General features: G+C 44.6%; 1 protein-coding gene across 2 annotated transcripts in view; it reads right to left on the reverse strand.

The window, feature by feature from the left end:
• Positions 1 to 4,892: 4,892 nt before the first annotated feature.
• Positions 4,893 to 20,801, reverse strand: part of NUP214 (nucleoporin 214) — a 41,247-nt gene continuing 25,338 nt past the window's right edge. Inside the window, exons 28-36 of one of the 2 annotated variants that reach the window (XM_027649924.1) lie at positions 19,386 to 19,459; positions 15,824 to 17,584; positions 14,381 to 14,451; positions 13,714 to 13,867; positions 12,277 to 12,426; positions 10,279 to 10,450; positions 6,764 to 6,906; positions 5,799 to 5,823; positions 4,893 to 5,121 (exon numbers count right to left, since the gene is read on the reverse strand). In XM_027649924.1, the coding sequence (XP_027505725.1) occupies positions 5,088 to 5,121; positions 5,799 to 5,823; positions 6,764 to 6,906; positions 10,279 to 10,450; positions 12,277 to 12,426; positions 13,714 to 13,867; positions 14,381 to 14,451; positions 15,824 to 17,584; positions 19,386 to 19,459 (2,584 nt within the window). In that variant the 3' untranslated portion in view covers positions 4,893 to 5,087. Of the gene's footprint in view, positions 5,122 to 5,798; positions 5,824 to 6,763; positions 6,907 to 10,278; positions 10,451 to 12,276; positions 12,427 to 13,713; positions 13,871 to 14,380; positions 14,452 to 15,823; positions 17,585 to 19,385; positions 19,460 to 20,801 lie in introns of both variants that reach the window. The other variant, XM_027649923.1, reaches the window with a different exon arrangement.

Consider the following 20,801-nt stretch of genomic DNA (forward strand, 5'->3'; position numbering starts at 1 on the left):
GGTTATTTGTTTGAAGAAATACCCTCTGACCCCCACAGTTCCTGCTTGAAACTTTGCAGGGAAGTCCCTTTGCTGATGCAAATCAGGTTTTGTTTCCTATTTCTCCTCTCTCACATCTTAAGCTGCTCATGTGCAGCAGCTGCAAATGCTCATTTTACTCCTTCATGTTTTAAAGCAAAAATATTTTTAGCAATGCCCTGAAGAGCTTGAAGCATCTATTAAATATAAAATAAAAATATAGTGTCATGAGTTGACACATGATTATAACAGAGCTCCTCAAACAACCTGCACTGAGATTCCCAGGGCTGCCTTTAGTAACCTTTGTAAATTCGTCCCTAAAAAGCTGTCTGTTTGGTACAGTCCTGGCAGAAAGGATTTTGTTAAGAGGGTGGTGAGGGACTGGCACAGGTTGCCCAGAGAAGCTGATGCCACATCCCTGGAAGTGCCCAAGGTCAGTGTGGACAGGGCTTGGAGCAACCTGGGCTAGTGGAAGGTGTCCCTGCCTGTGGCAAGGGAATGGAACTGGATGAGCTTTTAAGTCCCTTCCAACCTAAACCAGTCTGTGATTGTGTGAAGAAACCCAAACATGGCAGAGCAGCACTGGAGAGCCAGGTCTGACTCTACCACGATTCGTTACTTTGGGGCTGTCCCACGTTTCCCCCAAGCTCTGCACCTGCAGCCTGGACCAGGAGCAACTCCAGCACCCTGCTCCAGGAGAGGGTGGTGTAAGGGGGGTCACGGGTCCCTTCCAGCACTGGGGTGGGTCTGTGAGGAGGCCAGAGAAGCACCACAGTCCCAGGAGTGGAGCCACAGCACTTGAGCTTATCTCGGGCACAGGGAACGGTCGGAGTCCCAATCCAGGCACTGGCAGCACAGAGTGTGCCTGTGTGAGATAAGGGCAGGCAGGGGAAAGCCCTGGCTCTGCAGCAAGGGACAGACACATGTTTGTAGAGAAGGAGCTTTGTGACCTTCTAGGAGCTGCAGAAAAAGGAGGGGGGGATGGTGCAAGACAGGGAACGTGCTGAGCACAACCACAGGGCCCTTGGGGGGGTGGATCCCACAGACACACACAGGTGTGCAGAGCTGAAAAACGTGTGGACACGTCCAAACTCAGCCCTGGGTGAGGAAGAGTCATAGAATCACTAAGTTGGAAAAGACCTCGAAGATCATAGAGTCCAACCTTTGACCACAAAGTCAACCCTTGTGAACTAAACCAGAGCACTGAGTGCCTGTTCCCCGTGGCTGCAGGACCCCAGAGCCTCGTTGCTGCAAGAGGGAGGACAGGGATGGACTCACTGCTGACCCAGAGCTGCTCATCCCTGCGAGCCACAGCTGCCTCTTCCCAGCCCCTGGGGCTCCACACGACATTTATCTAGGAACAAAAACTCCCCTGGCACTCCCAGACACGCTCATGCCAAAGCCTCATGCAGGATTAGTTTTCCTTGTAAGCAATGCTGGAAGCAAAGCACAGGGGACACATGAAAACTAAGAAGGGATAAATAAAATGTGACTTCAGCCTCTGAGCCTGCAGTGTAGGGACACGTCCATGGCTGACAGGGAGAAGGGAGGCAATTCCACACCAGACTGCTGGAAAGGACAGAGACCAGTGTCCCTGGTTCCTGGGCAAAGGGGTGGCAGGAGAGGCAGAACTACGACCTGCCTTCACCTTTCCATGGCCTCTGGAGCAAGGGGCTGAGATGTCCTGCAGCACTTTTCCAACCTCCCTTGTCTGTCACAGGGATCTTACTCATCCCTGACACTCACCCCACATGTGAACACGCCACAGCAGCCACTGTTGAGGCTGAGAAGCCCATCCTGAGCAGGGTGATCGTGTCAGGAACACGTCTGGTTTCTCCCATGGAACTCACTAGGATTTTGGTCAGGGACACACCAGCTCTGCCCCCAGCACTGCTCAGGCAGGAAGGTGGCTGTGAGGGACAAGGCAAGCCCAGGGATACAGCCCAGCAGCACAGGATGAACTTCAGCCCTGTGATCCCTTCTCAGTCTGACAGCAGAGGGATGCCACTGGCATTTGTCCTCCAGTCTCCTCTGCATCACAGCACTGTGGTACAGAAGGGCCAAAGGAATGATGTCCTTCCCTTCCCAGGAGACAGAGCCAGATACAGCCACGACCACTGGTACTCTGCAAGACACCCACATTCTGGAACACCAAGCATTATACAGTAAAAACCTTTAAGACATGAGATTAAATATTTTTCTCCTAGCTCTCTGTGACAAAGGTATGCTTTCTTTGCTCCTTTTCCAGGAAAAAGCTCTTTTCTCTGTTGTTTTTTTAGCCTTGGAGGAAGCAGAAATCCCTGGTCTGGTCTCCCCATGGGTTTGGGGAATCCTCTCTGTGCCTCAGGCTCCCTTCTGCCCACCACAGTGTGACACTATCCCTGGTGTTCTGCCATAGCAGCATCACCAGCACTCGGCTCTCCGCTGCCTCGAGGCCATGGCGTGGTCTCAGGGGAGGGGAAAATAAGTGTGTTCTTTCATTAGAAATAATTAAGACTCTACCTTTGATGAAAGCCTTGGAAGATTTCTGCTCATACTGAAGTGGCAGGAAAAGAGGGGCACAACCACCTTAGCACAGACAAAGGGATAAGCTCCTTCAGAGCAGTGGTGGAGCAAGTGCTGTTAGTTATGAGAGGATTAACCAACATGGACAAACTACTGGAACGAGACTCCAAGCCTGGTTAGTCCTTGCCTTCTTCTCCAGCACTGCCAGGACTGGGGCTTTCTACATTAGCAGCTTTGCTCTTTGGTGGACATCTGTCCCAAAAGAGGGGGGGGGGACAGAGGCCCCATGACCACAGGCCACTCAGCACAGATGTGACACAGCCCGTGACAGCTTCTGGCAACCACCAAACGAGCACCACGAGCACTTGCCAAGTCCTTGAGTCATCTAATGAAAATGCAGATTTTTCAAAGTCGACTTTGCTGGGGTTTGTGCATATTCCTGTAGGCTTGTGGTCACGATCAGCCTCTGCACTGCTCAGCTCCTCCAGCAGCTACTATGGAAACCAAGAGCAGCACCCGAATCTCAAGGGCAGATAGTTCAGAGGGTTGGGTTGTTTCAACCATTATTTGGGAAGCATTGCAAGAAAATGGGTCTGGAGTAATTCTAAAGGCATTTCACTTGCCAGGAGTTAAAACAGGTACCAAGCAGCAGAGCAGGGACAACCCCCAACTGCTCCCATCATTCCAAAAAAGAAACTTTAAATGGCTCAGCATGCCAACATCACATTCTTACCAAGCCAATCTTCTCCATAGCAAGAGGTTTCTGAGCTATCTGGGGGAGCACAGCTGATATGGCCTGGAGAGGAGGTGTCACATGCCACAGCCAGGGGAGATTAATGCAAAGAATTTAAGGTCAGTGGTTTGGGCCAGCTGCTATTTATAAAGAGGAAGAAAAGCAGAACAACAGTTTCACCTCTAGGCCTTAAGAAATGTTGTCTAGTCAAGGAGAACACACCGGGAGGGGCACACTTCAATCCAGCTTCAGCTTTTTTTCACCTCCAAGCAGCAAAGTTTGGAGCATTCTCTCCTCTGTTCCAGCGCTGTGGTCCCTGGATCACCAGCACTGACCCTCTCCCATCACATGGGCTGGGAGGTCACACACAAATCCCAGTAGTGCTGACTCTAACAGACCCACAGCACACCTGGGTCCATAAATCCAGGGCATATGGAAAAGCCTTAGGAGCCTATGGCCTTGCAAAGCCTCTCCATAGCTAAAAACAAGCCCTCCTTGGACACTGAATTTCCCACATTTCTTCCTTCTTAAAGGGAACCTACCTAAGGTTGTTCCCAGTTGCAGAGATAGGAAAGTCCCCTGCCACAGCTAGGACAGGAGTTAGGACAGACACTGACTTTTTAGGTTGACTTGAAAGAAGTGATTTTTTCAGGAACTGTTGACAAATAAAAGTAGTTTATGATGCTGGATATGAAAATAAAAAATTATCAACTATTTACAATTCCCAAAAGTGACCACAGGCCCACCAAACCAGAAAATGCCACCTTGTTTCTGCTGAAAATAGAAGAAGCAGAGGTACCCCAAAACATCCTAACAGGACCAACAAGATAAACCCATCCAATCTGCAGGAACTCAGCTAACACATGAGATATTATTTCAAATACCTCATTCCAAAGAGCCACAGAACCTGATTACATCATTTGGAGGTTTCATGGAGGTCAGATGCATCAAACAGAAGAAGTGTTTGGCCAGAATGCCTTCAGGGCATTCTTTAAAACATTTGCTCAGTATGTTCAAGTATAATAAACACAGGAGAATTTCACAAACGATAGTGACTAAAGCCAAAAGCTACAGGAGAAAAAGCACAAACTCATTCATGTTAGAAAAAAAAAAATGTACCAAACAGTAGAATCCACCAGCCAAAGCCACGAGCTGCAAAATCACTGATGCCTCTGGATGGAGGTCACGTGTGCACTTCCAGGGCCAGAAGTTTTTCCCTATAACCCAAGTTCGATTTTTTTTGAGTTCTGTAAAATTTACAGAAAGGTAAAAATAGGAGAGCTTTTACTTCCCACCTCTTTGCTGAATGTTACTGCCATGGGAACGTGCTCTGCACGCTGCCAGCTTCTTCTCAGATAATTTCCTATTCCGCCACTAAGCCTCTGGCTCACACATGACTCAGTTTTAGCACTTCACTGAGATAAGCATGTGCCCCATCCTAGACTTAAAATTAGCAGGGTAAACCTCAGCCCCTTCTTAAGAGCCTGGGATAATCAGGCATTCTCTTAATGAAAAATGTGCTGGTTTATGTCAGGAACCAACTGGAGCTACTCCCTTGGGTAAGGCAAGGGATGAACAAGAGAAAAGCTGGAAACCCCAGAACACAGGGAGATAAACCCTTCCAACACAAATAACACCAAGGCAGATAAAATAGTTTAATATAGAGCAAGAACAAGTATTGCATAAAAATAAGCAAAATCTTTTCTTCTTAAAAAAAAAAGGAAAAAAAAAAAAGAAGTCTGAGAACTCGTATTTAAAAGAAAAGCTGGTTGGATATTGATCACGTTGGTGACTCAAGAATGCAGGTTCTACAGGAGAGGTCAGCATGTTCCTAGCTTCTCCATCCACTAAATCCAGAGGAAGATCTGTGGAGCAAGGAAATGAAAAAAAGAAAACCACGGCAATGAGTGCTAGAGCCTCCCTCAGGCAGCATTAATTCAGCAGATCTCTCAATCAAACCTCCAGTCTCCCTGGTACCAGAAGCTTTTTATGAGAACACACGAGTATTTCCAGCATCTTTTACCTGAGCCTGCAGCAACACACCCTAAGTAGATATAATTGTGCTTATTCTAGAGCCTGTCATCTGCAGAGATCCATGATCTCTCTGCTTGACAGGGAAACAAAGTTTAAGAAACTTGCTGGAAGGGATCCAGCCAGGCAGAGTGGATGACAGAGTTAACCTTTAGCTGTAAATCATCATCTCACTTCAGCCACAAACGTACCAATTTATTTCATTCCTTGTTTCAACCTGATAAATGGAAGAGATTTTCAGATTCACACACACAGTCTGAGCACACACATAATGTCCCTGAGAGGTGGAGAAAGAACATGATCCAACTAGAAATTCTCTCTTATGAGACAGAAGAACCTCACTGGAAAGCACAGAGCCTGGACTTGGAGCTCTCTGCAGTGCCACCAAAATGGAAATCAGCACTAGTATTTCACTGTTATTTTCAGAGCTTGCTCTTGTAAACCATTAAACTCTTTCTTCTGATTCTATTTGTATTTTTATTGAAAAATTAGGTACAAAAACAGTACTTACGTGTTAGGTGAGCCAAAACCAAACCCTGAAAAATTAGAAAAACAGTTGTTAAAAGGGAAAAATGAACACATAAGATTTGTAGTAAATGCCCCCTCCCACACACAGACTGAAAAATATTTCTTTCCTGCCTTAGGCCAGGAAAAAAAAGATGGGCAAACAATGAAAGTCAAATCTCCATCTAGAAGAGAAGTGACTTGCCTGGCTCCTAAGAGGGCTTGGCTTTCACTGCTCATCAGCCAGGCCATTCATTAGCAGCACTGCAGACAATGTGCCTGGTTTATTCAGCTCTCTGAGAGCAGCTTTCTGGAGATGGTGTGTGCTTAATGCAAGTCCTTGGTGACAGGCAGCCACCAGTGAACGTGGCCTTCCACAGGCTCTGCTCTCAGCCCTGGGTAAATCACTGTGGCTTTACTGAATTGCAGCAGAAAAACACTTGGCTATTGGTGCTCCAGCTCAGTTTTGCAGTGCATATTCCTCAGACAGTAGTACTTACACACAGATACCCATGTGCATGGTACTGAGCAGATATCAATTATTTCTTGATATTTTCCTTTGAGGAGAAAGAGCAACTCCACAAAAAGGGATGAAAAGCAACAATCTGACGAGGTGTGCAGAGGAGGGAGGTATTGACACAGCACGTCAGTGATGGAATTAAGGACTAAAGGCTGAGAAGGTGCTATACCCCACCCTGCAGCTCAGTTTTCCAGGACATGGTGCCTTATCTACAGCAGAGCCAGGATCAGGCAGATTTTTGGCAGGGAACTGATGAGTCACACCCAATTTCCAGGGATAACCAGAGACATGGTGGTTGTTTAGGGTCATTATATTTTCACAGAATCACACAATATGCTGAATTGGAAAGGACCCACAAGGGTCATAGAGTCCAACCCTTACCCTGCACAGGACCATCCCCAAAACCATGTGCCTGAGAGTATCATCCAAATGCTAATTTTAGCCTCTCCTACCTCCTCCACCTGTCCCAAAAGCTGAGAATCCACTGCTCTGGGTGCCAAAGCCGGTGCCCTGTTGTGACAGGGATCCAAACGTGGGGGTATTCTGGTTTGCCAGGGTGCCAAACGATGCTGTGTTGTTACTGGTACCACCAAACCTGCAGTTTTTAAAGAGAAAAGCTGTGTTTGCAAACACCTGGAAGTCTGCCCCCACACCAATGGTAACAGTGCACTGCTTAAGTGAGGATGCATCAAAAGGTGAGACCAGTTGATATGAATAATTAGAATGGGTCATTTCTGGTTTGGGAAAGATTATTGTACATAGAAATGTCTGTTCAGCTCCCATTCTTAACATACACCAGGCAGAAATGCAAATATGTTCATGCTTACCCAGGGTATGTTTTCAAGTGCTCGGAAAAGCCAACTCCAGCCATTAAATGGAATATTTTAATTCACCTCTGTGTGTGGTTTTCACCAAAAGCAGTGCCTCATTTCGTTTCACAACCAGGGGAGCAAACACAGAATTCATATGAGCTGCTCATGGCTGGAGCACAAAGCAGAACACAGATACAGAACCCACGCTCCCAAATTTCAGGGTGTACCTTACTCACTGCTCATGAAACTGTCTGCACATTTCTCAATTCCTTTTTTTTCCCCAGCCCATTTTGAACCACAAAGAGTTCCAGTGCTTCCCTGAAGATCTGCATCTACCTGGCACTTCTCCCCATCACCTCTGGATCACTTCCATAATTGCCTTTGGGGACTGAGATAAGAAACAATTTTATATATGGAAATTTGTCTCCTTTCTCCACCCACTCTGTCCAAGCAGGCAGTGCAGAGCTCCCAGCACGACACACTAATGAGACCACGATATGCATTATGGTTCTCTGCCCCCTCTACACTCCTAATTCTGAATGTAAGAAATGCACTCAAAGAACGACCTTCAAGTTTAACTTAAACTGGGCAAAATGCAGACACAAGATTTCCAAATGCCAAGCTCTGCTAAAGCTCTGCAAGTGCACAGCTCTACCAGCACTAACCCAGCACAGCCTCCCCTGAGCAGAGCTGGACCAGTCACAGTGTGCCAGCTTTGCAGATCTGTGCCTCACACAAGCTCCTGTCATTTCTGACTTAAAATATGACCTGACAGCACGTTAACCCACCTCTCCATCCATCCACATCTAGTAGACTTAAAAAAAACCCAAAACACAAACCCACATCAAAAGCTATCTCTGCAGATAAAAGACAGCCCTTGCAGCAGTGTGACAAGCAAGTCACCTGGTAAAGGACATCACCTCTCCTCTCCCAGACACTGCCAAGTGCACACACTGCTCCCACAGACAGCATTAGATACCAGGGCAGTTCAGTGACTTGGCATCTCTGGCCCTGCTACCCACCCCTTGTGCCTCTGCTTTGGCTCTTGACCCCTGTACCTTGCAGGCAGCTTCAGCTTAGAGCCACAAATGTGGCTTTGAACAGAACAGGGGTTTTTTAGTTCTTTTAAAAGAGAAGCAAGATGGGGTGATACTTTTAGAACAAGAGGCTTTGCAGTGCTCCATCTTCTCAGGACCATACCACAACTCACAAATCACATCTATCTGGTGTAAGGCAGTGGAGGTGAAAACAGTGTCAAAGAAAACTTTGTGGTTCAAACTGCTCCTTTCAGTTGCAACTAAAACATGCCTGTTGGAAAGGCTACACACAGTATGAGCAGGAAACAGCTTAAGCTAGGGACAGATTTTTTTTTCCAAACATATAAAAGACACGAGATGCAGCCACTGCCTGGTGACAATTTAATCCAACCTATCTTGCCCAGGTCTTTTGTAAAGCTGATGTGCAAAACACAATTGAGAGGCACTTGAGGTTAGTTTATGAAAGCAAAACATTATTTGCTCACAAACAGTCAGAACTGCAGACTCTGAAGAAGTGTAGTGGTTTCTATTTTTGACACCCCAGTCATCTATTGAGTGATGCAGATTTTTCAGAATTGAAGCAGTATGAATCACATGTATTTCAGTCAGCAGGGTGTTCTCAGGAACTTGGAGCTAATAAGGCACAATGTACTGGCAAGTAACTTCCTTGGAATTGGGATTTTTAAAGTTTCACTTCAGGAAAAAGGCAGAAAGGAAATCCTACACAGATGCTACATTATACTGCAGAATTAAACTATTGCTCAACATTTTGTGGTGAGATTTGGATTTTTGTAAAGCTGCCTGGGAATTTTGCACACTCTTTTCAAAAGTTTTAAAAATCAAAATCAGATTCCTCAGGCAACTCTGAAAATATCAGACCGAGTCTGCACCTTTCTAGTAGAGAAAAAAATTGTCAGAACTTCCTACAAGTTCAGTCACTGAATTATCTTTCTTGAGTCTGCAGACTGCTTATGCAAGACCTCTGTTTCATCAACACGCTGCTTGTTCTGAATCCCATTTTATCTTTTAAGCTTCCAACGTTGTCAGGGGAGCACATCCAGTTTCAGTACAAAATCCTGCAGCACAATGGCTGGATGTCAGAACTGAACAAACCATCAGCTGAGTTAAGCTAAGTCATCCCTACAAGTGCATCCTTCTTTGTGGAGATTTAATCCCACCTTTTCCAAAGGGACTCTTCAATTTGCTGCACTGGAGCTCTGGGCAGCAGAACCACAGCTGGAGCCTCCCACAGCTCAGGGGTACCTGCCCTAAACCTCTCAGGGAGTTAACAAGTTACACTTTGGGGGGTTCTAACGTGTCTTACATAAAAGGCAGTTCCTCCTGAAACCAGACAAAGAGACAAACACTTGTGAAATATGTAAACACCAGGACTGGGAAGACATCCGGTTTCCTCTCCTCACTGGAAGTTTTTCCTCTTTTTAATTGGCCCTGTTTAGTCTGAGTTTAACTGCAGGGTGTGAGGGAGCACTGCTGGTTGGTAGCACAGTGTTCAAGAAGTGCACTTACTGCCAGTTGCAGAAGCTGCTCTGCAAGGTTTGAAATTCTGTATTTGCTGAACAAAGCCAGGAATAATGTACTGTCTGCTCTGGTGCCAAGCACAGGCTTAAGGGGTGCAGAACAGGTAAAAACAATCAGTGTGGGATAAACATAAAGCGCTCTGGGAGCACAGGCTGTTACAAGTGCCTCATCCCAAAGGTGAGGGAACAGCCTGAATTCTCATTAGGAGCTCTAGCCCAAATCTAACCAGTGGATAAGGTGGTTGGACAGAGTCACAGATAACAACATTTGTTATTTTCTTTGCTAGGCCTAGATTTGCACTCGTTAAGTGAAATACTCCTGCATTCCCTCAGACAATTGCAAGATGACATCTCTAAAGCTAAAGACTCAACACAGTAGCATCAGCATTAAAATGAGATCACACACATTATTTCCTTTGGGGTTAAAGTCTTATCTTTATGCCTTAATTGTTGTTTTAAAACAAACCAAGGACATTTTGAGCTGGCCAAACAATCACCGAAAGCATTCTTCCCGTTAATGGGGAGGTAACTAAGCATAATCTTGTCATGCAGGAATGTTGTTTTCCCCTGGTTGCCTTACCCAAATCCTCCAGCGCTGGCTGCTGCAGTACCCTCGCCGAACACTTTGCCTCCCGTTGAGCCCAGAGGGCTTGAAAAGGTTGGGGCTGAACCGAATGCTGGCACCCCTCCGAACCCAGGGGATCCCCCGAAAGTGGGAGGGCTGCCAAACACTGGAGCAGCACCGAAGCCACCTGAGCAAAACAGAGGCAAAAAAAAAAAAAGAAAAAAAGAAAAAAAAAAAGGACAAGAACATCACATAAACAATAACACAGAAAGAGAAAGGAAAAACTAGGTTTCCAAGTAGATAATGGGGTTTTTCATCTTATCGTCTGAACATTACATTATTTATAAAACTAACTGCAGGGTGTTTTGTTGCAAAAGAAACAGGTGAGAAGTGCCTGAATGCATGCAAGAAACTGCAACCAAATTAAATGAGTATCCATAAGAAAACTACATTCTGTGTCTCTTGTGCTACAGCTCAATCCTAGAGCTGCACTAGAAGGTGGTAATATATTGCACGTGCTTGCACACTGTGAAGGAATCTCTACTTGCTTTATACAGAATAACTCCCAGTATTTTAACTGTGAGAGAGCAAGTGTGCACAATAACCATGGTCCAGTACAAATACATACAACAGGTCTTAGACTGATGCTTTTACTATTATTAAAAAAAAAAAGAAGACATATCCATTCTTCATCATACAACCCTTTACCATGGGAAAAAAAAATAAATCTCACATTATTTAGTTTTAAAGCTCTGCTCCTCACCATTTAAACAGATGATTATCCAAAGGACTGCACATAGCAATGGGAAATGAGAAGTCTCCTGCCAAGGTCATGTGTATGAACACTTGCTGCTGTGATTTTATGCAGGGTTTTACCCTGGATCCTAATCTAAAACTCTGGAAGGACACACAAGTGTCCTGTAGACAGAACTTCTTGCAGGTGAGTGCTTAAGATGGAATAACTCCCCAGTGCAGTGAGCAATTTTGCCCCATCTCTTAGGATCAGAGAGTAGATGCAAGCTTGGTTTTTAGGTGCTCCAGTGATGCAAAGATTCAGGAGGCAGGGTGTTATCTAATCCCAGTTTAAGTGGTGAAAACTAAAATGCAAGGATTAAATGCCAGGTCAGTGGAACTGCACAATTCCCACAGAGAATCACAAACTGTGCTCTGCTCTTGGCAGTTTCTGTTTGGGGTTTAGCTGCCTTCTGCAGCCCTCAATGGACTCGTACCCAGATTACTTTATTCTCTGTTCCTCTGCTGATATGATTGGCCTGTTTCTAACTGACACTGTGGAACGTGAAGGACACCTGCTCTTTTGTCTGATCAGGGATGAGGATGGGATACCACTGCACATTTTAATACCCAGGGTGAAATTCCAGTCCATGTCAAGGTAATGGATACTGTTTGGCTGTAAACACAAAAGGCCTGGAAAAAAATAAATGCTAGGCCTGAATTATTTAAACACAGATCAGATATCTTGTTACCTCTGTCTCTAGGAAGTTATAGCATTTATCCCAGGGGCTGAAGCTTTGCTCAACATACACTCTCTTTTGCAATGCATTTAACATGTTTCACTTTCTTTTTGCCACTATTTGTAAGTAGTGAAGTGGGGATAAGAAGGGTTACAAAACCCAGAGTGAAGTTTGTAAGATAATATTCCAAAGCAGTATCTAGAATAGCAAAAATTCTTTCAGTTCTATATTCTGTACTCTTCATTGTACAGAATATAAGACCAGAATTAAGTCACACAGCTCTCTGCTCTTAAATGGCAAAGGCAATTTTTGGAATTAACATCTGAGGATATAGTTTACTGGGGGCTTTCTTGCACAAGAGTGTAAATTTTTGCCTTGAACCCACCACTTACAGTTCCTTTCATAAGCCATTAGTTATTTTTATTTATTGTTCAGAGACAATGCTTGTATGTGCAAATGAGTCCAGTCTGTAGAGAGCCAAGTGGTAGAATTTTAAATATTTCCCAGACAAACTGTCACAGTGGGTGGATTCCCAAAGTACCTGCTTTGTTTGGACTGGAGAACCCGAAGCCTTGAGAGGCCACACTTCCACCACCGGAGCTGAAAGTGCCCGTGGGCTTCTGCTCTCCAAAAGATGAGCTGCCAAATCCAAAAGTCTTTGCTCCACTGTTTCCAAATAAGCTGGAAGAATCTGGGGAGATGAAGAACACTTGTCAACAGCCAATACTCATAACAGTCAATATTCTACACTGCACTTCATTAACTGAAGCAGCAGAAAGGAAAATGCCTTTTCCTTCCCCAACCCCCAAGCACACAATGAACATCACACCAAAAACAATGAACATCACACTGAAAACCATGCAGAGAGAAGCCAAGTTTTCCCCCATTACAGGGCTTTGTAGTTCCACCAAGCTCCATTCTGGATCTGATGGACAACTAACAACCCTTTATTGCTGCAATCTAGTAAATCACCACATGGATGATTTGTTTAGATGCATCCTGTGCCCCAGTCGGTAAAAGACAATCTCTCAAGTGAGAAATCCCAGCAGCTACAATCAGTCTCTCCAGGCAACAAACATATCAGCAAACCACAAATTAAAGATTCTCAGCTGTCTTGGCAATGGCCAGTATTTCTACACATTACTATCTGACAGGACCTTAAAGTAGGAGAAATAACTCACTTTTTCATCTTTCACAAGGCTAAATGCTAAATGCAAAACTGAGTTTTTGCATCTAGACTCAGGACACAGAACAACTAAAGCCTTTCTCTGGTGAATCATCTGTTTTATTTCATCTCAAAACCCAGCACTGCAATAAATTATTAAATTGGCAAGGTTAGAAAACTGACCTCAACCATTAATCCCAATGGATCATTAAAGATGTAATAAAATAAATGAATTTACTCTCTCATGAGTTGAAGTGCTACTTTTAGCCACTTGCAGCTAAACCTACAGCTACCAGTTTAACCATAGGTCATAGCAAAGTTTGATAAAGTTGTCTTGTATGTGCTGCACAAAGATGTTCATTTTTAGGACGAGGTCGACAAAACTTTTATCCCTCACATATTTGTTAACTTGGTTTCTCTTGATTCTTTAACAACTTTTACAGTCTTAGGGCAGATGAGAGATAATTAAAGTTTTCTAACTTCCAACTAAGTTGGAAGCAGAAATTCAGTGATATTGATTTAGAGTATTCCATTTTAAGGAAGGATTTGGCTGAGAACTCCCTACAGAATATGGGTATTCTTCACACTTCCTGCATCTGCTTGTTTGTTTCAATGGCTTCTCTACTTGTTTTCCATAAACCTAAAAGAAAAATTCTGGATTACACATCACACATACTCTCAGTTACCCCCTCAAAGCCTTTTTTAAATTAACACAGAATTTACTCAAAGGCAATCAGCAGCAGAAAAGCAGATGGGATCACAAAAGCAGATGGAAATCACAGCACATTTTGTGTTCTTGTTTTGCTCACTTACTCTGGGAAGCTGCAGATCCAAATCCTCCACTGGAGGAACCGAAGGGATTCTTATTGGCTGCATCCTGACTTGGCTTTCCTCCCAGACCACTGAAGAAGCCTCCACCTCTCCCACCACTTCCAGTTCCAAACAAGCCTCCACTGGAAGAAGATGGCTGCTAGAGAACAAAAAGGACAAAAAAGGGATTTAAGTGAAGTCAAAGCAGCACATGTTCCCAAGGCTGCTCTTTCTGTCTGGCTCTGGCCTATTCTGGATTTATGAAGGGGTTGACAAACCAGCAAGCAATCACCTTCCAACACAGAATACCATGAGATTTTATTTAAGTTTGCCTTAAACTTCATCCATGGCATAGAACAGCACCTTTGAGACTTGCCCTACATTGTTCACTTTCCACTTAGCATGGAATAAAGGCAGGTGACTTACTGCATCTGTGTCTTATCTTGCCTGTGATAAAATGTTTGTGCCTCCAAACCCCTCAGAAAACATTCATGCAGATGCTGGTTTGGTGCTCACTACAACAGCAAATGTCTTCAGTACAGACTGGGACACGTTTTATTGAACACATCAAACTGTGGGGTTTTTTTAAATATATCAGTAATAGGGAACCCTGATCAAGTCCCTTACATGTGACAGTCCCTTGTTTCTACAAAAATCCATAAATACTTGCCTGGCCAAAGACAGTGCCTCCAGAATTAGCTGCTTGCCCAAACACAGAACCTGTGGTACTAGAACCAAAACCTAAGAAAAGAAAGAAAAATAAACCACTATTAGTAGAACTATTAGTAGGGTATAAGACATTCAGGGAGGTGACACTAGTCCAGGACAGGGAAAAGACAGGTCTTCCATACCAAAACAGAGATACAAATGATGCTACCAAACGTATCCAGGCTGCACAAATACAAAGCATGTGCCAACACACAAATAATAAAATGCACTGGAAGTTTATTTGAAAGTCGTTCCCCTCCTCTCCTTGTCCAACTTAAAAACAAACAGACAATAAAAGGCCTTTTCACTTGTGGGATTGTTGCTACCACCAAGAGAACTGGATTTCTGTGAACCTGGCTACAATAGTGCTGCAAGTCGTGCACAAGCTCTGCAGCTTTCTGACTGCCCTTGTGTAAGGAGGATCTGAGCTTTGTTACCTGATGACTCCTGTTAAAGATAATGAAATGTTTTGATTAAAAAAAGAACTCCTCTTTCCATTTCCCAGTTCACTTAAATGTGCCTTTTGTAATAAAACTTGCATTTCTATAATTAGGAACACCTTTCTCAAGCAGAGTTCACTTCCCCCAGTTTAACTGTTCTCTGTTACTGTAGTTAAAATGAACAAGCAGTTGCCTCCAGTGCCATAATTTTTAATTAAATGAGCCTAATTAGTTTTTCTTCCTTGCAAATACATGCTCTCTGTTATTACTATGTACTTTTCACTTTTCCCTGGGAGGTCTCTGAAGAAACAATAAGCAGTGGGGAGAACAAAAGGACACTGAGATTTGGTCTGTGTAGGTATTTCATTTAACTGTGTGGACAGGATGGTTGTGCTAACTGTTATATTTAATTTTGAGATGTTTCCAAATGCAAAAGTGGATTTAACGGATTATTCCTCACTAACTCATCACTTTGAGGGTTTAAAATTTTTTTGTCACCCCAGATGACAACATGGTATTATACCTGTTTGTACATCCACCGTTGCATGTCCTCAGCAGCCCACTGAAGGAAGGGCTGCATCTGTATTCATTGCCTTGGTTATGGTCTCAGAGCTGCCTTTGCCTCTTCCATGTAACAATTTACAACACTTCTATTTATTGTGCAACAGGCAGGACAAGACATTGTTCCAAATTAAATCAAGGTAAACTTGTAAGAATAAAATGAAGGCAGGATTGGATTGACAAGGCTGCACTCAAGAGAGGCCTGCTGATGAACAGTGAAGCAGAGCAAAAGCTTCTTTGGTCTCCAACATTAGTCTCACACACACTGCAGCTCCTGTTCTTACTAATTGAAAAAAACCCAAACCAAAACAGAACAAAGGAAGAGAATACCCACCAAAAAAAATGAAAACCATCAGGTGCCACAGGGGAAAAAAACCACATCACATCTCCCAGTTTGCTCTTACCTGAAGCCTGGCAGAAGCTGAATGCAGCAGACGATGTGGTGGTGGTGACAGCGGCGGTGCTCCCGAAGACAGATCCCCCCTGCCCAAAGCCAGTGCTCTGCCCAAACACAGGGGGGGTGCTTTGTCCAAAGAGCCCCCCTCCAGTGCTGGCAGATGGCTGTCCAAAGAAGGAGCTGGAGCTGTTGGTGCTAGCTGGTACTCCAAAAACATTCACAGTGCTCGAGGCTGCCGTGGAAGCCGCCGGCTGGCCAAAGGCTGGCATTGTCCCAAACCCAGACTGGCTAAAAGTAAAGACACTTGAAGAACTGCTTGCAGGCTGCCCAAAGATGGGGGCTTGCCCAAAGGCTGGTTGACCAAAGCCCCCCGTCGTGGTGGTGCCAAAAGCAGAAGTACCAAAGCCCGAGCTGGCAGCCGGTGTGGTGGCGGTGGCAGTGGACAGGGTGCTGGTGGTGAGCTGCCCAAACGGAGAGGATGCTGTGGTACCTGCTGGGAGCTGTCCAAAAACCGGTGGTGTGGAAGGAGTGGCAGCTGTATCACCAGCAGCAGGCTGGCTAAATGCTGAGCCAGAAGAGCTGGAACTTGGAGGCTGAGAGAACACCGAGGAGCCTGCAGAAGTGGGGGCAAACACAGGGGCACCGACAGCTGGACTCTGCACAGCTGTAGTAACATCAGAGGGAGCAGCCAACACAGTCGTGGCTTCTGCAGGAGAGGCAACGTTTGCTGCAGAGGTGGGTGCTGAGACACTCTGATCTGGTGGGGTGGCTGCAGAGATGGCAGGAGGCACCGGTGCCTTCAAATCACTCGTGGAGGCAGGAGCAGCCACGGCCTCGGGGGGAGGTGGTGCCGCCGTGGTGCCGGAGCCCTCCAGGACGGTGTCCCCGGCTGTGGCCTGGGGTAAGGCAGGTTCTTTCACCGGCTCTGAGAGCTGTGCCTGAGGCTGTGGGGACTGTGCCACTGGAGGTGAAGACACAGCTGCTACAGCTTCATTTTCAGATGGTTTTTCTGACACAGGTGGTAATTTGGCATCCCCTGCAGACTTACCAGAAGTTGCAGCAGGGACGGCAGTTTGTGATGAACTGGAGAAACTTCCAAATGAGAGGGGCGTTGAAGCAGAGAGAGTAGAAGGGGTAGAAGTGGTTGTGGTCACACTGTTTGTTTGCTGAATACCAAATGAAAAGGTGGGTTTGTTGCCACTAGAGCCTCCAAGATTAAACACCCCAGAAGACCCTGTGTGGGTTAGCTGGACATTGCCAAAGAGATTGCCTGTGGCACTCGTGCTGATGGACACGGATGCCGTGCCAGCTGACGTGACTGATGTTGAAGCAGCTTCTCCAGCTTTTCCTAATGTCAGGGGAGCAGCAAAATTAAACCCAGAAGGTATTGTAGATACTTTAGTTGACTGTGTTCCTGCAACACTGGTAGGTGGTGCTTTAGTGGTGGTCTTGGCATTATCATCTACTTGACCAACCCGCAGTCCCGAGAAGCTCCCAAGAGTTTCCCCAGCCAGATTACTCTGAAACAAGTGATCTCCTGGTTTAGATGGAGTAACATCCAACTTGCCAGAGGCTGTGGGGGGAGCAGAAGATGTTGTTGCAGTAGGTTTGTTTGACTGGGTGCCATCTGCTGAGGAGCTACTTCCTACTACACCTCCTGGAGCACTTGCTGACTTGTGGGACGCAAAAGCAAAGGAGCCCTCAGGAACTGGGGCAAGTTTGGAACTCCCAGCAAACAAAAATGGCTGGGCAGAATCTTTAGCAGGGGCTGTTGGAGAGAGAGAAGAGGTTACAAATTGAGTTAGGGTATGCAAAGCTCATTAATCAGTCTTACAATACTAGTCCTCTTCAGCACTTCACAGATTGACAGTGCTCTTGCCTCAAAACTATAAAGCCTCTGACCATCAGGTAGCTGCCACTTTCATATGCAATCAGGAGACAACAGTAACATCTGAAGACTTTATAGCCAGGGTGGCAGTGAAAAACACTGTTACTGTCATGTCATAGCCTCCATTTAACCATCCCTGTCTTTGAGTACAGACAACTCCAGCCTTTGGCTCCCATTTGCTTTTCTACTGTTTGATAAAAATATAGAATACCTGGCTACTACAGACCATTTGCTATTGACACCACTTTCACCCTTTCTTACTTGGTTCAGCTAAACAATTCCTGACATTCACTTCAGAACTCTGTTTAAACAGAGTTTAGGTCATAAAAATACTTTCTGAACACTTAAAAAGTCTTCTACAGATCCAAATCTTTACAAATTCAGCTATTTAGAGACCACCAACCAGTTTCTACACAGCCTGCTTTCAGCTTTGAAAAACTAGAGAAAAGCTCTCAAATATAATTACCAAAGCAGGTCCACTTGTAACATACACTGCTGTCCAACAGTGTGGAACTGCTGAAGTTTTAAGGGAGACTGGGCTAGTTTTATTTAATGTACTGTCATTTCATTTCTGAGCACCAAACACACAATTTCTGACTTGAAAACATTGCATTGGTGCTTAGACCTTGGGCCAATTTGGACAAAGTATAGGAAATCTGCATGGAGATCAAATAACAAAGAGCAAAAGCTTCTTAGCTGAGCTGTTATTATCCTTCTGCTTTCCCCTATAAGTATATTAAGTATATTTAAGTAACTGACACTTAATAACATATCTTTTTTTTCCTCCTGAGGCACTGAAATTCCTTCTGTTGTTGTTCCATCACCAGCTAATAGAGACAAAGGTGCTCCTACCATTTCACAGAGCAGTGTGAAGCATCTGCCCTCACACAACACTGTGGTTTGCAAGTCTGTCTCCTGCACCTCCCACTCCTCCTTTATCTGTGTTATTTACCTAAGCTCTTATGTTAACCAAAACTTCACATTTTAAGCCCAGTTCGTTCTCTCTGCTTAAACATCAACAGAGTATCAGTAGCATTACTGTGACTGTGATGGTCTAAGGATAGAAACAAGTCAAGATTTGTAAGAAAAGGTGATATCTCTTATCAGAGCAACCAGTAACATTGGGAGCAAGTTTTCAAGCATATGACCTCTTTTGCAAGACTGGAACTAAGAGGCAAAAAACTTCAAGAATATTATAAAGCAGATATATTGGTCCCCTTTGTGTAGGCTGGGCAAATATGATCTACCTATGAAGTGGAAAGGCAGCCTATGTATTGTCACTTCAATTTTAGAAGCAACACAAAGCCATTCCAAGCATTTCCCTCCGATTACTAAGTGCTCATTTCACTGGATGACAGTTTTCTCTGTCAGTCCACCTCAGCAACTTTAAACCTACAGATTAGAGACAGCAGAGGAAATGACTACAGATGTCACCCTTTTTATAAACTAGTACCTCCTAAAAGTTCTTGGCAACAAATATTTTGCTTACTCTTAACTGAAAGGCGGGTGGCCCAGATTCCTGTGTGTCACGGGACAGAGCCCTGTATGCAGCCTGTGCATGTACTGTTACTGCAATTTTAGTACTACAACTGCAGTGTAGAACAAGAACCACATGAATTAAGGAGAGTAAATATTCTCTTAGTAAGGAAGAGATGTTGTTGGCACACTCTCCCAAACTAACCTTGTGAGGAAGCGAGGCTGAGCGGTGTCGGTGATGAAGCAGCTGATGTGACACCACTAAAATTAAACACAGGCCTAGGAGGAAAGAGGAGGAAGGCAAAGAATGACACTTAGCTCAAAGTGTTGAAACTTCCAACCACATGATTAAGACAACTCTGAGACTCAGATTTCCAGTACACACTTGCACACAGCAACAGTTCCTCCAACTAAACTGGGAGAGAGAAGCATGCACACAGACTGTGCTCCATTTGTTTCCTCTCTGACAAGCCTTCTAGAGGGTTAAAGAGAGTCAGAATTCAAAGTTCTTTTGACCACTCCTCACCCTCCCATGTTCCTTCCTTTCTGCTGTGTATTTTTTCCCCATGCAGCTTGGCCACTGAACACCATGCCTCAAAACTTACAGCTTTGGGGAGACTAGCAAGAGAGGAAACCACAGTGGCAACTAGAGTTTAAAACAGCTAAAAAGGGAAGAGTCAGTGCATGTAAAAAAGGGAAAAACACCCATCAAAAAGGAGATCACTCATAGCGAGACAGAAATGAAAAGTTACCATAACTATTTCACATTAAAAACATTCTGTCTTGCAAAAATGCTGTGATCTTTCATAATGAGCACTGGGGTCTTACAGAGATCTTCATTCCTTGAGGCTTTTAAAGCTTTCTCTGATTCTCAAAGACCAGCTGCTGATATAGAAGTCAGACTGTGGAACTAAGACATCACTGACAACAGCACTGTACTTAGCATATGGTTTACACACTGAGGCACTGCACATGGGACAAAGACAGGGTTGTTTGCTTTTTGAATCTGAATTTCCATCACTCAAAAGGATTCTTTTAGCCCTCTGAAGAGCACAGCAAGGCACTTGGGTAACATCCTCTTGACAAACGTGCAGAGAAATGGGTAAGACTGCAAGAAACCAGCCATTTGAAAGTACGTGTGTTCTGAAATACTTAACTTTGCCCACTTCGTAAAGAGAAATTCCCTTGAGTGTTAGACTGGTAAACATGCAGAATTTCAAACAATCATGTCTAAGGAGTCGTCCCTCTCCCCTAAACATAGATTATGTTTAGATATGATCAAAGAAGTATTTCTGCCATCCCTGAAAAAACACTCCCTAAGAGAGATTTCAGAGTAACTGTATGTTCATAACATGTGCCTTGCTTTGTGCTATTGTTATGTAACAGCCATCACCAGATGGTAGGGGGCCTCTCTAGTCACCTTCAGGAACTGACTTTTTTTCCAAGCCAAAACATGAAATTTGCTCTGCTGTACTAGAATAAATAACTCATTCAGCAAGCCTGACCATCAGGACAGATGTCAGGCCCTAACTGGGAACTTGTTCAATACTCCACTGTAGATAAACCCCAAAAGCAAGCCAGTCATCCTTTACTCTTGATTAGTCACACACTGAAAAACCTC

Source organism: Corapipo altera, unplaced genomic scaffold (genome assembly GCF_003945725.1).
Source record: "Corapipo altera isolate COAL_440 unplaced genomic scaffold, ASM394572v1 268, whole genome shotgun sequence".
Taxonomy (NCBI): Eukaryota; Metazoa; Chordata; class Aves; order Passeriformes; family Pipridae; genus Corapipo; species Corapipo altera.